Source organism: Artibeus jamaicensis, unplaced genomic scaffold (assembly GCF_021234435.1).
Source record: "Artibeus jamaicensis isolate MK-2021 breed Jamaican fruit bat unplaced genomic scaffold, CSHL_Jam_final scaffold_369, whole genome shotgun sequence".
NCBI classification, from domain to species: Eukaryota; Metazoa; Chordata; class Mammalia; order Chiroptera; family Phyllostomidae; genus Artibeus; species Artibeus jamaicensis.
Window position 1 is genome coordinate 23,030,651 of NW_026522042.1, and position 17,376 is coordinate 23,048,026.

The 17,376-nt window shown below is 40.7% G+C and overlaps 1 protein-coding gene across 2 annotated transcripts in view; it reads right to left on the reverse strand.

Annotated features, from left to right (window-relative positions):
• Positions 1-896: 896 nt before the first annotated feature.
• BASP1 (brain abundant membrane attached signal protein 1) overlaps positions 897-17,376 on the reverse strand; it is a 67,505-nt gene continuing 51,025 nt past the window's right edge. For both annotated transcript variants that reach the window (XM_037154388.2, XM_037154387.2), the window contains exon 2: positions 897-2,464. In XM_037154388.2, coding sequence (XP_037010283.2) covers positions 1,769-2,455 — 687 coding nt within the window. In that variant the 5' untranslated portion in view covers positions 2,456-2,464 and the 3' untranslated portion in view covers positions 897-1,768. The remainder of the gene's footprint in view (positions 2,465-17,376) is intronic.

The following is a 17,376-nucleotide window of genomic DNA, read 5'->3' on the forward strand; positions in this document are numbered from 1 at the left end:
GAGAAGACCAAAATCGCTGCTGAGATCCAAGTGACAATTACTTCTTACGTTAGAGAATTGATGTGCATGCCTGACCACCCCATAAGTCACTGCTTACACCAATTCTCCTACCCCTCATCCACCCACAGAATATATGGAACCTGAACAAATGGGGGGGTGGGGGTTGGGCAAATCAAAGGATAGAGGTGACATCACATCTGTTAGTACATACATATCCACCACAACATACAACTGCCACCAGATATACACACAAACAACTGAATTTTCAGACGTTGAAAGGGGTCTTTCCATAGAGATTGGAGAGCCTGTCTTCACCCTCTTGTAGATAATGCAAGGAAGCCTGGGGGTTAGAAGTGACTAATAGCCACACAGATTGGCAATGGCTGGACGGGAACCTGGTCACCATCAAGGCCAGCTCCGTGCCTGCTTTCCTGCTGCTTCTCACTGCCTGCTCGCAACTGGGGTGCCCTTTCCAGGCTCTGCCATGAATGTGATGAACAAAGGGATAAACACAATGATTAGCAGTGGTTTCACAACTTGCAACATATGATGTTTCTCTAAGGTCTTATCATTCTCTTCTTCCCAACCTTCAAGATCGATCGAATCTATTGTCTTTCAATTGTTTTACTCAAAATGTTTTTTGAAGTAAATTAATCTGCCCACATATCTATAGGGTGCATAACCAAAGGCCTAGTAAATTTTCAGTTTAGTCTCTTCCAAGATAACCTACTGACACTGATCCAAGAAACTTTTTAAACAGATAATGTTCACAAAAACTTGATACGACCTTCTACTTCTATACAATGTATCCCAGAAAATGCCAGATACCTTGACCTGTTCCCCACTGAAGCTAATCACCAAGGGGGGGGGCAAAGAAAACCAACAGTCATTCATACTTCTTTTTCATTGTTTAACTTTATTACTGTTGCACCATTTATACAATTACATATAATTTCAATGCATCCATTGTACATTTTTTTGTTGTTTTTTATTTTTATTTTTTCCATTTTCCAATGAGTGGTGTGTTGGTGTCTGTGACACAGAATGGAGGAGAAACTGGAACTGCAATGAACGCAGACATTTTTTTTTTCATTTCCACTGACCAATAAACAGAACTACAGGTGCACCCAACCACGGACATGCATTAACTCGTCATGAGAAATCTAGGGAGGCCTAAGTCAGATGAGAATGTTTGCTACTCCCAAAAATACCTGGGGAGGAAGAATGGAGTATTGGCATGGAGATACATGTGGACAGGCTAAGTGGGCTGTCTGAAAGTTGGCATTCATCCACAAACATTAAAAAAATATCAAAATAAGAAAGGCTGCAAATTAAAAAGAAAACACAGAAAATACTGCTTTCATAAAGATCTGATTGCCTTGGAAACGGGCCCTGTGGGCAGAATCAAACGCATCACTCCCAACTCCCCTTGCAGAAGACAAGATATCGGATCTTAGTGGCGGAGTGCAAGTAACAGCAGTTCAGGTACAAAAGGTGTACTGTACTTTCAGACATTGACCTTTAACATCCGGGACTGATTGGTAAAGTTGACTGAAGGTATATTAGATATTTCCCCACAAAAATACTATTTGGATTCTCCCCACCCCCTCCCTCCCTTGATGGGACATCTTTTTTTTTTTTCTTTCCTTGGGCAATACACATCATTACTTCCAATTTGAAACAAGTTAGTATAGGAGAGAGACAGACAAGAGACAGAGAGAAACAGGTTGTTTTTAAGCTGTACTTTCTTTTTCATAGGCTGTCCTTGTTATTCCTTCACTGCTACGGTTTGATCGGAATTAGCTGCCGGGGCCTCAGCAGGTTTAACCTCCTCTGCTGGAGCTGCGGGGGCCTGAGCCTTGGGCGTGGAACTGGGGGCTTCCGTGCCTGCTGGGGTCTCCTTGGACGAGGGGGCAGCTTCAGTGCTGCTGGGTTTTGAGTCTGAAGCTGGGGCCCCGTCACTTTTCGTTTCCTGCGAAGCAGGAGCTGCGGGAGCCTCAGTCTTTGTGGGTTCCCCTCCCTCCTTGCTCTTGTCATCCACCTTGGTGGCTGCCACGGGTTCCGCGGGAGCCTCTGCCTCCGAAGCCTTGGGGGCATCGCCTGCAGCGGGGCCCGAGGTGGCCGCCTGCTCCACTTCCTTCGGGGGCTCCGGCTTCCCCTCGGCTGCTCCCTCCGTCTGCTCAGGCTCTGCCTTCGGAGCGTCTGCCTTGGCCGCTTCTGTGTCTTTCCCACCTTCCTTGTCTTCAGGTTTGTTGGCAGCATCCTGGGCATCCTTCTCCGGCTTCTCCTCCTTGCCCTCCTTCACCTCGGCGGTCTCCCCGGCCGCCTGGATTTCATTCTCCTTCGGGGTTCCCTCCTCTTCCGTCCCTGCTCCTTCGGCCTTCTTGTCTTTGTCCTTGGCCTTCTCATCATTCACATTGTACCCCTTCTTCTTCTTGCTCAGCTTGCCTCCCATCTTGGAGTTCTGTAACACAACACAAAAGAGAACAGAACAAAAAGGAGTTACTTGTCGTTCCAGACCGAATGTCTGTGCTCTGCCCAAAATTCATAGGCTGAAGCCCTACGCCGCAATGTGATGGCGTTTGGAAGTGGGGCCTTTGGCATGGGGACAGGGAGGCAGCACCCTCCTGACGGGGCAAGTACTGTCGTGGACACACCCTGCAGGGCTCCATCATCCCCTTCCCCACCTGAGGACACCGCCAGAGACCACCACCTGTGAGTCAGGCAGCAGGTCCTCTGCAGACTGAGACTGCTCACATTTTGATCTTGGACTTCCCAGCCTCCAGAACTGTGAGAAATAAACTTCTATTATGTATAAGCCACTCAATAGAAGGCAATTTGTTATAGCAGCCAGCCTGGACGAAGAAGCTTGTCAAGTGTGAAAACTAAAAGAGGCTTCCCTTTACAGAACACAGTAAAGAGTTCAGAAGAACACTACTGAACTGGATCCTTGCAAATGATCAGCCTGGTAGAGTTCTTACCTGCATTTTGCCACAATTAGCAATAAAAGTGAATCTTTTTTTTTAAAAGAGCTCAGTTATAGAGTGTCTAATCACAGCAAGTTGAGGAAATAAGCTGAGATCAAAGAATCGGTGATTAACGACTAAGCTTGTCCATACTAAAGAAAAGTAGAAGAGTGTTTGTTTCTTATCCGCCCTCCAATGTCCAGCTCAGGCACCCAATATGGAACAGTGTACAAAACAGCTCTAGCGGCCATGTTACATCTCAGTATAGCCAGTAAAGGACTTCATCATGGTTTCCAGAGAAACGGCACAGCTGTAATCAAGCACAAACCACAAGTTTCAAGAAAATACTTCTTTCGAACTCCATTATTCATTTATTCATTTATATAAGCACACACATCTTCAAAGACCAAAGTCAACCAGGATTTGGTCTATCTCAGTAAGTAGGAGCAATTAAAGAAAAACTACCCCCCAAGAAATGAAAAGCACAGTGTCCCCAGCTACATTCAGGTTGTTACTTGTGGCAGATTTGTATTCATTGCTTTTCAAGCAAGTTTTGGGCTTAAAACAAATAGTTCCACAGCAATATAAAAGTGTCCTTCATTACCAATTTTCTGATTAGGATTCAAACTAGACGTGCAAGCCCAATGATCATGAACAACCCTGTTCACTCAAAGTCAAGTCTGCAACTTACTACAGGCTGACATTTTGATTGGGCAACAGAACATGATTTCATATTTGAATTCTGAAATTTTTTTCCTCTGGTACCAAGCCATTAATTCAGATAAATAATTTACATTTATAAATAATAAATTCAGTCCAAAACCCTTGCCAGGGCTAAACAGGCACTGTGTTTTTTTTTAAACACATTTTATGGGATCATATATTAGTGGGAATCCACGGAAATGTTGCTCTTTAGAGGAAAATCAGTTGCTGTTTATTGCTGAAGCATGGTAGAAATAACATTCCCCACAAAGAGAGAGAGAGTAAGAGAGTGAGAGGCAGAGAAAGACAGCGCCTTGACCTGGGCCCAAGTGAAGGTCATAAAATATGGGTGGGGCCATCTGCTTTGGTCCCAGCTCAGGGTCCACTCCTGACAGAATTATAAAGTATACCTTGACCAATCATCTTCTAAAATATTATCCTCTGAAAGGAGAAATTTTGCTGTTTATTCATTATACTCCTTGAAATGATAATTCATGACAGTGAAATAACCTATATTTATTCTAAAAGCTGGGTGTCGTGTAGGAGAGCACTAATCTGAAGAATTCTGACTGAAGTCAAAATTTGTCTCCCCACTCCATATGCTAATTTCCTCTCTGGGGAGACTAAGATTTGGGAGAGAAAAAAGCAATAAACTGAAAGATGGCTAAAGTACTAGTTTCTATTCTCAAGAAAGACCTTTATAATGTTATCAAAGAAAGAATTTCTCTTACATATATTTTTTTAAAGGAGTGATTTTGGGTCATAACCTACTTCAGATATCCAGTGGGCTCTATGTGACTTAATTTTTGGTTATTTTTCCCTCAGAAGTGGGAGCAATCATACATGGTAAAAATAGAACCAAACATACTTTTATCCTATTAGCAATCACAAAGGCAATAAATCAAAATATAAAGAGATAAACTAGATTGGTATTTTTAAATTGTAGTTATAAATTTTCCACTGAATTCTTAATTAGCCAATATGGATAAATAGTGTTATGTCAAAATAACTTCCGTTCTTATACAATTTCTTAAATAATTTCAGCTCTTATTTTGAGATACCTAAGAAATAGAAAACCTGACAGGCCTGCCTTTAAGATCCCCTCCCAATTCTACAATAGAAACCCATACACAAACTTAGAAATCACAAAATAGAAGACAAAGTGTAAAGGTAGAGTTTGTCGTGAATATAACATAGGAGTGCCCCTTCCTGCCATGCACAGCATGAAATTCTATACAGCTATCTCCAGAGGCTTCAAGTCGCGCTGGTTCACAGACCTACAATCTATGTTGCTAAAACCGGCTTTCCGAAACACAGTTAGGGCCACTTTCTATTCTCTGCTTTAAGCCCAGCTGTGATTCTTTTCTGGGTAGGAAATGAAGGCACATAACCCAGTTGTAAGTAAGAAGGTGTGTCTTCATTCCTTCTGATTTTCAAACACAAAGTTAACCAACTCTCCTACCTTTTGATAGTCTTCTTGTGTTAGTTACAGTGAGATATCAGAAGGAGACTTATACAATTCACTAGAACCCTGGAAAAGCAAGGTAGCTGGTTATTTCCCAAAACAATACGGGTGAAAATCTTGCCTACACCCAAGAGTAAATTAAAATTACAACTCAAAATCTATTAACTGGGTATCAGGTACAATTCTAACCCTAAACACATTACTGAGTTATTTTATTCAATCTTCTCCATGGTACCATGTGGTAGTAAGTGTACCATTAGCATCCTCCTTTTACCCATATGGAAATTCTAGCCAAGTTCATGGAGCAGTAGAAGCAAGAGGCTGAGTCCAACAAAATTAGGTGAGGCAGAAAGGTACTATCTTGGAGGTCAAGGGGAACTTCCCTAAGAAGCTGGCAAGTGGGCAGAGCTCTCATCTCAGGAATGTCACCCACCCTGGGTCACAGGGCTCACACAGATCTGGGATGACTCAGAACTCACGATATTAACAAGGTAATGAAGAAAGGCAGAACTTCAGGTACTCTCTGTTCCTATTCTTTTCATCACCCCATTTGTTAGTGGAGCTTTGAATCGTGATCCTTAAGAAATCAGAGACAGTGCTGGGCATATATTTTAATGACTTTTCTCATTTCTATTACTTCTAATTTTGAACAAAATCAGTCAGTATAGAAAAGTGTAAGTTGGAACTTCTAAGATAAAAAAAAAAAGACACAGCAATTAGTAATCCACCCTGGAAACCACTTAAACCTAAACCTATGCTACGGTGAAACAACTACCTCTGCATATGTCCACATTTGGCTCATTTTCTAGCCATTGAGTGACCCAGCAATAAAACTGAGACCAATGCTGGTGCATTGAACTCTGCATTGTTACAATAACCAAACTAGGACATATCAGCAGTTTTATAGAGCAGTTGGAATGCAGCATTTTAGAAGATTTTTCCAGGAGTTTGTAGGTTGGGAAGTTCCAGGCCAGTTATAGGTTTTAAATGCCAACAGCTTTGCTTTGGGAATATCAGCACAAGGTCATGGTGACTTTTAAACACAGTAAGAACAAAGACTCATTACTCTCACATAAAAGAGTGAGAGAGAGAGAGAGCGCTTCTCATTTTTAATAGTCTCCCTTCACCTTCCCTATACTGTTTCTTCTCAAAATCTACTTCTCCACTGAATACAATCTTTTCTCTCTTTTTTTTTTGCATTTTTAATTTATGGAAACCGAAGCCTAATATTCTATCCCATAAGCTTGTTCCATATATCTTCAGAGGCACATAAGAATGAAAGTATTTGTAGTACAGGATTGAAACCTCAATCCCATTCTGCACCAAAGCCTAAGCAATTGTTTTTAAAACCAGGAAGCCCATTGGAATACTTTCCTCTTCTCCAGTGCTAAGAGGGGGTCCCAATGTGACAGACGCCCATGGCTACCAGTGATTGGAGTCACTGAGCTAAACTGATTCTAAGTAGTCTCCTTGGAGGACCATTCTACCCCTTCCAGGGACAGAGGTTCTTAAATCCTCTGACTGCTACCAAGTGAAAAGACATGGCCCAGGCCCACTGCCTTTGTTTCTGTCAAGAAAACTGTCAGTGCTTTCAGGCATTGAAGTCACAGTCCTACATACCCAGAGAGTGTCTAATCAATATTTTAGCCAATACGGGCATTATTTTTACGGCTTTCCAATGAAATGTGAGGTTCCTGGGAGCTGTGATTTACTGTTCCCTTTCTTTAGTCCTTGAAATATAACATTTACTGAACAGTCTAGTTGGGTGTAGGTGGGAGAGAAGAAGGGAAATACTGGATCAAAGGAGTTCAGTAAGAGAAACAACAATGGCATTGTCATTGCCAACTTTAAGATTTCAGCCCTCTGGGGCAGGGCTAAGTGTTAGCATCCCATCAGGCATCCCAGAGGCCAAGGTCATCCAAATAGCTTTAAAGAACCCTTCTGCATCTTGGTAGCAAGCAAAACTGTAGCAGGCCCACATACTGAATCTTAGATGTTTTAATATGTAGATGATCACCACTTGGACTTGTTTAATCTTCATTATGATAGCACTTTGTTGGTTATGTCGATTATTTAGGGTGACCCAAGTGTTCTGGATGAACATGCAAACCCCAGTTGCAGCACTGTCCCTCTTCAGAAGAATGCAACCTTGCATAATGACAGTTTCCAGGCATTAACTATCCCCAAACCGTGAGGGCTTATACGCACTGTATTCTCACTACAATTACTACATACTCTGTGGTACCTCCCCACTCCATTTCCCACTGACGTAGTTTTACATCTTTGTAACTGTCAATGATTCTGTGATAATAAAAATTATTGGCATGCATTAACTGGTGTATAAAACAAAACAAGAAAATGACTGATACAGAATTTCTCCATATGATCCAAAAGTTCCTATGTTTATGGCTTTACATTGTATTTTTATGTCTTCTGTCTCTCACTAACGAGATCTTGGTACTTCCTATGTAGGCCAATTTGAATTGCACCAAGGTCCCATCCATTGCCAAATTTCTACTTTGAAAATGCAAACCTGGATTAATTAACCATTCCATCTAGAACTAAGAGAATACAGTTCTTAAGGATGATATCAGACAGATGGCAATGAAAATGACTTCAAGTCTACAGCATCACCCAACATGAATATGCAACAGTGTGCCAGAGACCAGAATGTTATTTCTGGTTTGACTGCTGCTTCCTGATGTGCTCAAGACAAGAAATAGTCTTTTGATTCTTTTCCATCTTCAAATCACAAGAATGCTGAGAACAAATCAATGTTTCTTGACAGTTAAATATGTGATTGCAGCATATTAACTATACTCTTGAAAAAGCAATTTTCACTGTGAATTCAGGGCTACAAAGGTTCAACAGGTTTATATACAAGGCGATCTATGTTGATTTTTTACAGTAACATAAAGTTAGAACTGACTCACGAGTTTTACCTATAGACAAACTACATCACTAGACAAGTTGGGTTTATAATTACTCAGGATGAAAGAATCCAAGTTATAGATCAAACCCAGCTGAAACACATGTTGAGATAAGAGAAAGGAAAAACCATCTTTTTTTTAATCTTAAGGAAAGGATTTGCACATATTCTTTTCACAAAAAAACCACAACCAATTAAAAAAATATTTTCAATCAGAACAGAGGAAAATTAAAACATTTGGTTATGCCCAACAACTTCTATTTTCTACAAATGGCTGTCCTTTTCTTTCAAATGGTTGAGATTATTATTCTACAAAAAGAAAATGAAATAAAGATAATATAGCCTATGTGAATTTTTGGTATTTCTACCAGGGTATGCTTAGTCACTGTGATTTGCAGTCAGTTTTTATCAATGCCTGGTGATAATTTTCATCATTAGACTTATTGTTCCTGGAGTCTGATTCAGTCAAAGCTTCTACTCAGCTATTGTAACATCACCATTTAGGAGGTGAGAACATTCTTTGGGAAGAGGAAACTATAGTAATAATTGTCAACCCATGTCTACGTTTCTGAGGCACACCTATTAAATACCAGGAGTAAAACTGTAGAGAAAACATTTTCAAGACAATTGATTCTCTTGTCACAATAAAAATTTTCATTCAACATTGTAAAAATGTACTATAAAAATGTGTAAAAAATATTTGGAGAAAGGGGGCACACATACACTTCTGCAACCCAATTTTCTCAAAAAAAAAAAAAAGAAAGAAAAGAAAAGAAAACCACAAAAACTCCACTAAGGTGATTTGGATCATTCAAAGTCAGAAAGCCCTCCAATACAATGGAAGGTTAATCACAAGGGACCCCTCCATTTTTCTGTCATGAAAATCCAGGTCTTTGGGGCTCTCTCTTCAAAAACCCAATATGCAGAATGCTCTCAAGAACTCCATATGTTCAGAAATTATTCTAGAAAAATAGACTTGATCTTAGTGGGACAAGAACGTTTTTGAAGTGGGTCCTAAGTGTAAGCAATGACAGGGGACATAAGTGAGCAACAAGCCTACTCTAATCTACCAGGAGGGTTGGGATACACAGAGACAATTAAAATGAGGGTCAGGTAAGAATCTTAGTAGAGTGAAAAACAATAAAGTTTTCCCAGAAGATTTGACCTTTAGTTTGGATTCAGGGGGGACAGAAAAAAGGTTTGTGGTTTGTTTGTTTTTTTAATCCTCACCCAAGGATATTTTTTCATTGCTTTTTTAGAGAGAGAAGGAAGAGAGTCGGGGGAGAGAAACATCAACTGGTCATCTCCATACACGTGCAAATGGGGGTCAAACACACAACCTCTTGGTCCACAGAATGACGCTCCAATCAACTGAGTCACACCAGCCAGGACCAAAAAACTTTTTATAGAGAAGGTGGAGTTTGAGTTGATAAAAAATATCAAAAGTACTTATACACAGAACAGTTACTCTGTTTAGGTCTGTCTCACCATTTAGTCTTTACATTTTTGGCCCATTAACTGTCTCATCAGTCCTACGAGGAAGGAATTATCGCTATCTCCAGTTTACCATGAGAAAATTAAGGCATGTTGGAGGTAAATAATTTATCCAAGATCATTCATCTACTAGTCTGGAGATGCGGAGTGAACCAAGACACTCTGGCTCTTGAGGGAGGTCTGCTAACCATCACAGTAAAGTGCCTTAGAAGATGGCTAACCTGTCTATCAATGAAGATGGGGACATGGAAAGTGTTTATGTCAGAGCACACCCGTGACAGGAAGGGCCTGGTCAAGAGTGTAAGAAAATCCTGTTTACATGTAGGACATAGGTGAGGACACTCTGACCTGGAGGGAAAAATGATGGAAGTCATCTATAACGGTTGCCAGAGAAAATGTATTTAGGTGGCGGAAAGCAAAAAACCAGCCCTTAAAGGGGTTAACAAGGAAAAAAAATGTGTCTCTCTCAAGAAGAGAGAATTTTACAAAGCATCTTCAAGTTATATGCTGCTGCAAAAAGGTTAAGAAAGACAAGAACAGAAATTGTGTGGTTTGATCTGATGATGCATTGTCAACTACTGACCTGCAGTGATTCAGGTGCAGGAGTGAAGACATGTGCCTCTCTTTGGAAGGACTCAAGGAGCATATGAAGAACCAGAAGAACCCCACAATGGTCAACATAAAACAGTGTAGGCAAAGTGAAGGCAAAAGTCAAGATTCTGGAAGCCTCAGAAAGTACATCAAAATTAAGGTTGGTAAAGAGGGGCACTTACAAAATAGATGGGGGGAGAGGAAATATGAGCAAGGTCAATTCCAAAGTTGCTGGTTGTTCCCCAACTCCACATCAGTGTCACTCTCTTTCAAGTGAATATGGTCAAATCTGAATTATTCCACACCAAAGACTCTATAAGATCTTACTATAGTACGTGTTAGATCATGTGTCTTTGAAATAGTCCTTTATCTTTCAGTACTTTAGGTCTTTACTTATCAGTAGTTTATCTTCTAGTTCTTTCCAACACTTAGGACTTCTCAAGTCCTGAGAGGGAAAGGGCAGATAGTTCATAAACTTAAATGTTAGAGAATTAGCATAGTCACCACTAAGCCTGGAGAGGTCTTATTGTGAGACAATTTGGTGTGCACAAGTAAAGCAAATAGGCTCACTGCACTATTAAAGGGTTTCAGAGACAAGGGAATGCACAGGTGTCTATTGATTCTCAATGAACTAGAAAAAGAACCTTCTTAAGAACTCCTTTACTCTCCTTGTTACTTTCCTTGTTCAATCAAGCTTTGTCTTAGATAAGCCATCCATCTTTGGTTGTTTAGCTGTATCTTTATTGCTTAACCCTCTTACATCCCATTGTATTGCACTGAGAGTCTTAGCAGTAAAATTAATCTAGCTTCCCTTGAATATCAATCAAAAGCCTTTCTTCAGATTTACTCAACATATCTCTGATAACCTCAGAACAAAGATTTTATTTTATGAGTTGTAGTACACAGTGGGTTCTTGATAAATACTACATACTCTGAAACATGCCATTTCCAAAGTATAAACCTTAAGAGTCAATACAACAAAGACTGTACACTGAGTTTATAAACTCAGCTTTCACTGGGGAGTAGAAATAAGTGTGCTAAATTATGACTGAAATTTCCACTTCATCAAATGAGACATGGCCAAGTTTCAGGGCTCACCATGACAGCAAATTCTATGGCACAGAATTATGACACAGCACATAAAGATGAGAAGGCAGACGTCACTACTGTACTATTGACAGGATATTTTTCTTTAAAGTTATCACGTGCATATTGTAGAAACCCATTTTTGAAGTGTATCTCCTAATTGATTCTACAAGTTTTAACTATAAAGCTCTGAAGTGATGTTGCTCTAAATAGGACAAGTACTGGCTGAGCTTGTCTTTGAACATAAAGGTAGACTGGATGCAGATCTTTTGCAGAGAATTTGTTTCCCCATTTAAAATATCCTGCCGCATGAAGCAAACACTATCAGAAAACATGTATTATTCATCCTCATCAATAGTCTGATATGCCTTCAGAGTCTGCTGTGCATTCATATCACTATTTGTACTTAACGGGTAGTCTTTCAAAAGCCCTGGCTGCAGAATTCTAACATGGGACTTTATACGAATCACCTGCTCTTTTAATAAAGCTAGTAAGTGAACCACACCCAGCTCAGGAAATGCAGGCTGCTGAGGTCACTTCTCAACTGTCCTCTCTTCCACAGACCCAGGAAGCTAATATGTCTTTTTGCCTCAACTAATTCCAAACTCTCAAGACAGTGTTAAAGCACAGGGGAACAACTTCTAGCAGTGCAGGTGTTTTTGCTGCTTATTAACGGGCCAGACAGACCATCTCGGGCTTGGAGGCTTGGAGCTATACAAACTTGCAGCCCACCTGACAAAGCCAACTGGGTGGCCAGGAGAAGGGACGGCGCCCCCCGCCAGGAGGGCCCCCCCCATACCGGGAATCCCATACCGGGAATAACCGCAATTGTATTTTGAGGAATTTCTAACTCCAATCATAAAGGGCTATTCACACTTTTTATAGCCACCTAATATTGTCAGATATTGACATTTTAATGTATCTTTTTGGTATCAATAACAAATACAGTATTTTTAATCCTAAAGCCATTTCATAGCTTTATCATTTCCAAGGAAAACCATTCTGTAAGTCTTTAATCATGTCCTTGATTTTTTTAAAATGCATTTTTTCTCAGTGTTATGCTTAGCACAAATCAGGGTTCGGTAAGTATATGCTGAGTGACGAATATATTGAATCCCCAGGCAGTGGTATGTGCTGAGTCCGCCTTCAACAGACCCCTCACCACTATGCTGCTTCAGCAGCACGGTGTAACAGTGAATGTCCTCCCTCCTCATAAAGCTGAATATGGCCCTCAAAATTTCTCAACCGAACACTCCGCCCCTCAGCTGTCCCTACTCATACCTCCACACTTATGCCTTTTTCATGGCACAAGTAAGTATCCTGTCTACTCAACAAGGCATTTAGCAATGAGGAAACAGTGAAGGCGTGAGTTCTGGGGGGCTGTAAGACTTTAAAACATGACCGATGGCTATTCCTCCCTAACCTGAGAATTCCTAGAGAAGAATATGTTTTTTACCCCCAGATCCTACATGGTAAAAACATGATACATGTTTTTTTAATGAACAAATAGGAATGAATTCTAATTGAAGCAACGGGAATTCAATATCAATCTGCCCATTATTCATGTGACCTGGAGTAAAGTCACTCATATTCTCTTATTTGTCAACATTTTACTATAACGTGTTAAACAGCAGTGGTGTGTATAAGAATCATTGGAAGAGCTTATTAATAGCACAGAATCAGAGGTCTCTTTCCAGAGATTAATTAATGAGTCTACAGCAAGCCCTGAGAATCTGGTTTTTTGACAAGTCAACCACAGGTAAAGCTGAGGCCGTTGGCTCCAGAGCCAGTCTCAGAGAAATACAGACACATGGAGTTGGCAGTGACGTTAAGACAGCTAATGCTTTCACATTCTCTGTAACAACCACAGCATGAAAAAAACCCTAAAAACCAATGTGGTTACTCCAGGTGGTTGCAAAGTGAAGGCAAGCATGCGTGCACAAACCCATAGCTGCTTGAAACCCAAGGGAACAGCGAACAGAAATCCAGTGAGACCTCATAAACTCCGGGGCCATGTTACCTTTGAGTTCTCTTTGTTACCAGAACCACAAATATGTTAGAATTATCAGGGCCTGTTCTCCCTTCCAGATACTCCCCTGCAGAGAGTAGCCCCCTGGGCATCTCCCCACTAGGCCTATCAGCTGCAGAGAAGCTCCCACACCTACCCCAGGCCTTAGGTGACCTTGTTGCTCCAGCAACTTGGGCCACTGGTGCGGGAAACTGTGCAGTGGCTATTCGCCTCTGTAAACTGCCTTTGATTGAATTCAAGGTTTACAGCACGCTGTGCAAGACAATACTGTTTTCAGAAGCATCCATTTTATGTAATTAGAGTTCACATTTCAAAAAACAGGTTTTTCTCTTTTAGTTCAAATAGAACTTTGAAGTCTTGCCAATGAGTTTTGAGCCTGGATTCAATAGACTCTATGGGAGAAAGCATATGGGCAATGGGGCCAGCAGGCCAAGTTCAGCTATGTGAACTTGGGCAGGAAGTTAACCTCAGCAAACTCACCCATAAAAAGAAAAACTGGGGCGTGGGGGGTTGTTAATAGCATCACATAGAGTATTTGCAGGAAAGGCTACAGTTCAGCTCATGACACAGTATTCAATAAATTGTCACTGACTTTCCTTACCTGAAGCCATTTCTCTGTCCTGTTACCAGATAATAGAGAGTAAATCTGAATGTCAAGAATGCCTAAGTAAAGCACAGGTGGAACTAATTACCGTATTCAAAACAAACAAATAAATAGAAACTGATTTAATTATCACTTTCCCTAAATGTCCAAATCTTAGATTAGATTAAAGACTGAAAAATCCATTACATAATCTAGATTTTTACAGGGAAACAAATGTTATACTAAATGGGCACATTTTAGGAAAAGATGAATGACAATCATTCAACCAAATGTTGAATGAGCCCAGTGTATATGAAAAAAGCACTACACAAAAAATCAAAAAGGAAAATGGCCTTTACAGCAACATTCAGGAAAGAAAGGCTCTTTTCCAAACTATATTTCCATCTTATTTGCTTTAGGTAAATTGCCAGGTTGTGGCAAAGGCCATGCACAATACTCGGTTTTGCCTATTTCACCTGTTTGGAGTTCAATAATAGTTTTAAAATAGAAGTATCAATAGATCTTTCCCCTGACAATACTTTACCTTTAATCTACACCTACTAAATAGTGTGTTCAAACACAAAGTAAAGAATGAAGAGGTATCCTTCCTCAATTTTAGCATAAAATTCAAGGGAGAAGCCAGGCCCTTCTCTCTATTTTTCCTGTAGGCTTAGAAAAAGCAAGTCAAGAAAATCCAATTGTCCAAATCCACGAGCACTTCTCCGGGAATCAGAGAACCATCGACCACGGAATGTGACACGGCATTCCAGGCCACACCAGCAGCACCTTGGCACTCAGCTTGCTGACCCAGCGCTAAAGACCATGTCACGCGTGGAACTTAAAACGGGGTGCCGATTTAATTTCCCTCTCGGCGTGCTCAAGCCACACAGTAACTCACCTGAATCACTCTCCTTAAAAAAGAAACTAACACCATTCAATGTCCATTCTTTCGTGAACCTGACTCTTTCAACATCTGTTAAACTTGGACTTGAGTCTCACCATAGCCGCTATTAGTTGCTTATGTTAAACAAATCATTTTTTAACTCCCTGGGACTCGGTCTCTTCATTTGTTAGTTAAAAGGACTAGAGCTGCATTTCTTTGGTCTAAAATTTTTAGTCCTCACACAAATGTGTAGTAATAATGTATATATTTAACTATATGGCATTGAACACTCAGATTCACTTACACATTTATTTCAGGAAGACCACAAACGTCTAGGCACTGTGTTAGACTCAGGGGGACCGATGAAAAACAAGGTTGACTCTGACTTACCTACAGGCCTTTCATGTCCAGAGTGTAGGAAAACTACACCTAGAAAAAGTGTCAAAAGGAACAGCAAATAGCTGTTAGCCTGTGGCCGGGTTGTGACAGTGTGGCTTAAACAATTTTAACAAGTACACTGCAACAAAAAAGTCAACTTATTTTGCAAGACTAAAAACGGAAAATACATAGGCAGGGGCCCAAACCTTTCCTAATGAAGCTTCTGGGCTCTTGTTAATGTCCCCCCAGTCTTTCGTGCACTTTCCGAGGTGAGGACCCAGGGGGAAGCTGTTATAGGTGGGGTGCTGAATGGCAAGGGTGGAAAGTCATGCCGATACCAGACAAATAAGGAACAAGAGGAAGCTCTGATGTCAATAACAGACATCTCGAAATTCACTCAATCAGGTACAAATTCCTTCTGCGTAGTGGACCAAGTGTCCTTCCTATGCACTGAACCACGTGGGTGCCCAGAGTCCACTGTCTGTAAGGGGACTCTCAGCTACAGGGCATTGCTAAATAGCATATGCCATTACAGCGAGAGTCTTAAGTAATCCTGGAGTTGAGACAGACACAGTTGAGGAGAGGCGAACTGTCTTAATAAGAAAGGCAAAGGCAAACACATTGCTCATTTAAAACAGAAAGTGGGAATGAAAAATGTACTTAATACAATGAAGTTTATCTGACTTATCTAAGGTGGCAAAATTCAACCTCGGTGGAGATTCTGAGGGTTCCATTCCTCACTCCAGCCACCAGCCTTGCAGTCCCCCCACCTCCTACCCTATTAGAAATTACAACATTTCCTGCTTGACACGGCATCAGAGTGGGGCAAGAAATTTCAAAACACACAGCAGTCTCAGACTGGCAAAGGTATGAGAGATTCCACAGGACTCTTAGGTGTAAGGAGGGAATAGAATAAAAGTTTGGAAGGCAATATTAAGCTATGACTCATGAGTCTCTTTTAATGGGGAGAATCCCAGTGAACTTACTGCAGGGGTCCCCAACCCCTGGTCCTGTTAGGGACCCGGCTACACATCAGGAGGTGGTGGGCAGGCTGGCAGGTAAGTGAACTGGTCCCTGGTGCCAGAAAATTTGGGGACCACTGTGCTATTGTATCAAGTGTATACACTATTTTACTATGTCACTAGACCTAATAAAAACTAAGTTGAACCAAAGAGAAGGAGCATGTCTGTTAAAACAGCATCTCCTAGCTCTTATGACTATACATGTATCCCTCACACCTATGGACCTACAAGGTTTTTTCTATAAAATAAAGGAATTGAGAGCCCAGCCCTGGCTGGTATTGCTCAGTGGTTTGAGCGCGGGCCTGCGAACCAAAAGATCGCAGTTCAATTCCCAGTCAGGGCACATGTCTGGGTTACAGGCCAGTTCCTAGCAGGGGCCAGTTCCCAGCAGGGAACACATGAGAGGCAACCATACATTGATATTTCTCTTCCTCTCTCTTTCCCTTCCCTTTTAAAGATAAATAAATAAAAAAATTTTAAAAATAAAATAAAGGAATTGAACTATTTCATCTAAAAAATTCCACTTGTCTAAAACACTAGTACAATAAATACGAATAAAGAAAAATGTGCATGTCCCAAACTATTTACATGTTTGCAACAATGGGTTCAAATAAATAGACAGACAAATTGCTGGTTAGAACAAATTATGTAACATGAAAAAATCAAAGCTATACCTTCAGTCAGCTGGAAGGTTAAAAAGAAGCTGAGGGCAAACTGAAATTACCTAAGACCACCCAGAAAAGAGGGAGCATTTATTAAGATAAAGATCAGTGTCAGAACATTGTCACTTCCTTTGGTGTCAAGGTATTACCTAACAAAATGAGGACATCCAACATAGACAGTGCTTTCAGATTCTTTCCATGCTTTTATTCTTTCCATTTTTACATTGGACCTCTTACCAATTTAAGCCTAAAATGTCTTAGGGAACCCTACTAAGCACAGTGTATAGTAGAAACTCTTTATTCTAATCACTTGGGTTGTGATACCTTGAATATGGGATCTGCAATTCATACTGAATTAAAATCTGAGACATGAATATAGTACACAAAACTACTGAGTTCTTCATCACATACAGAAGATTCACGGCAAACTGAACATTTCATCAACTGGCCTCGCTTCCTGCAGGCACCCAGTTTTATTCCTTTTATAATGTAACTTTGGAATTAGATCATCCTAAAGTCTAAACCATCCTCTCAGTCAGGTGAAACTGTCCCTTCTTACTTGGGAATTCGTGAAACTTGCCTGTCG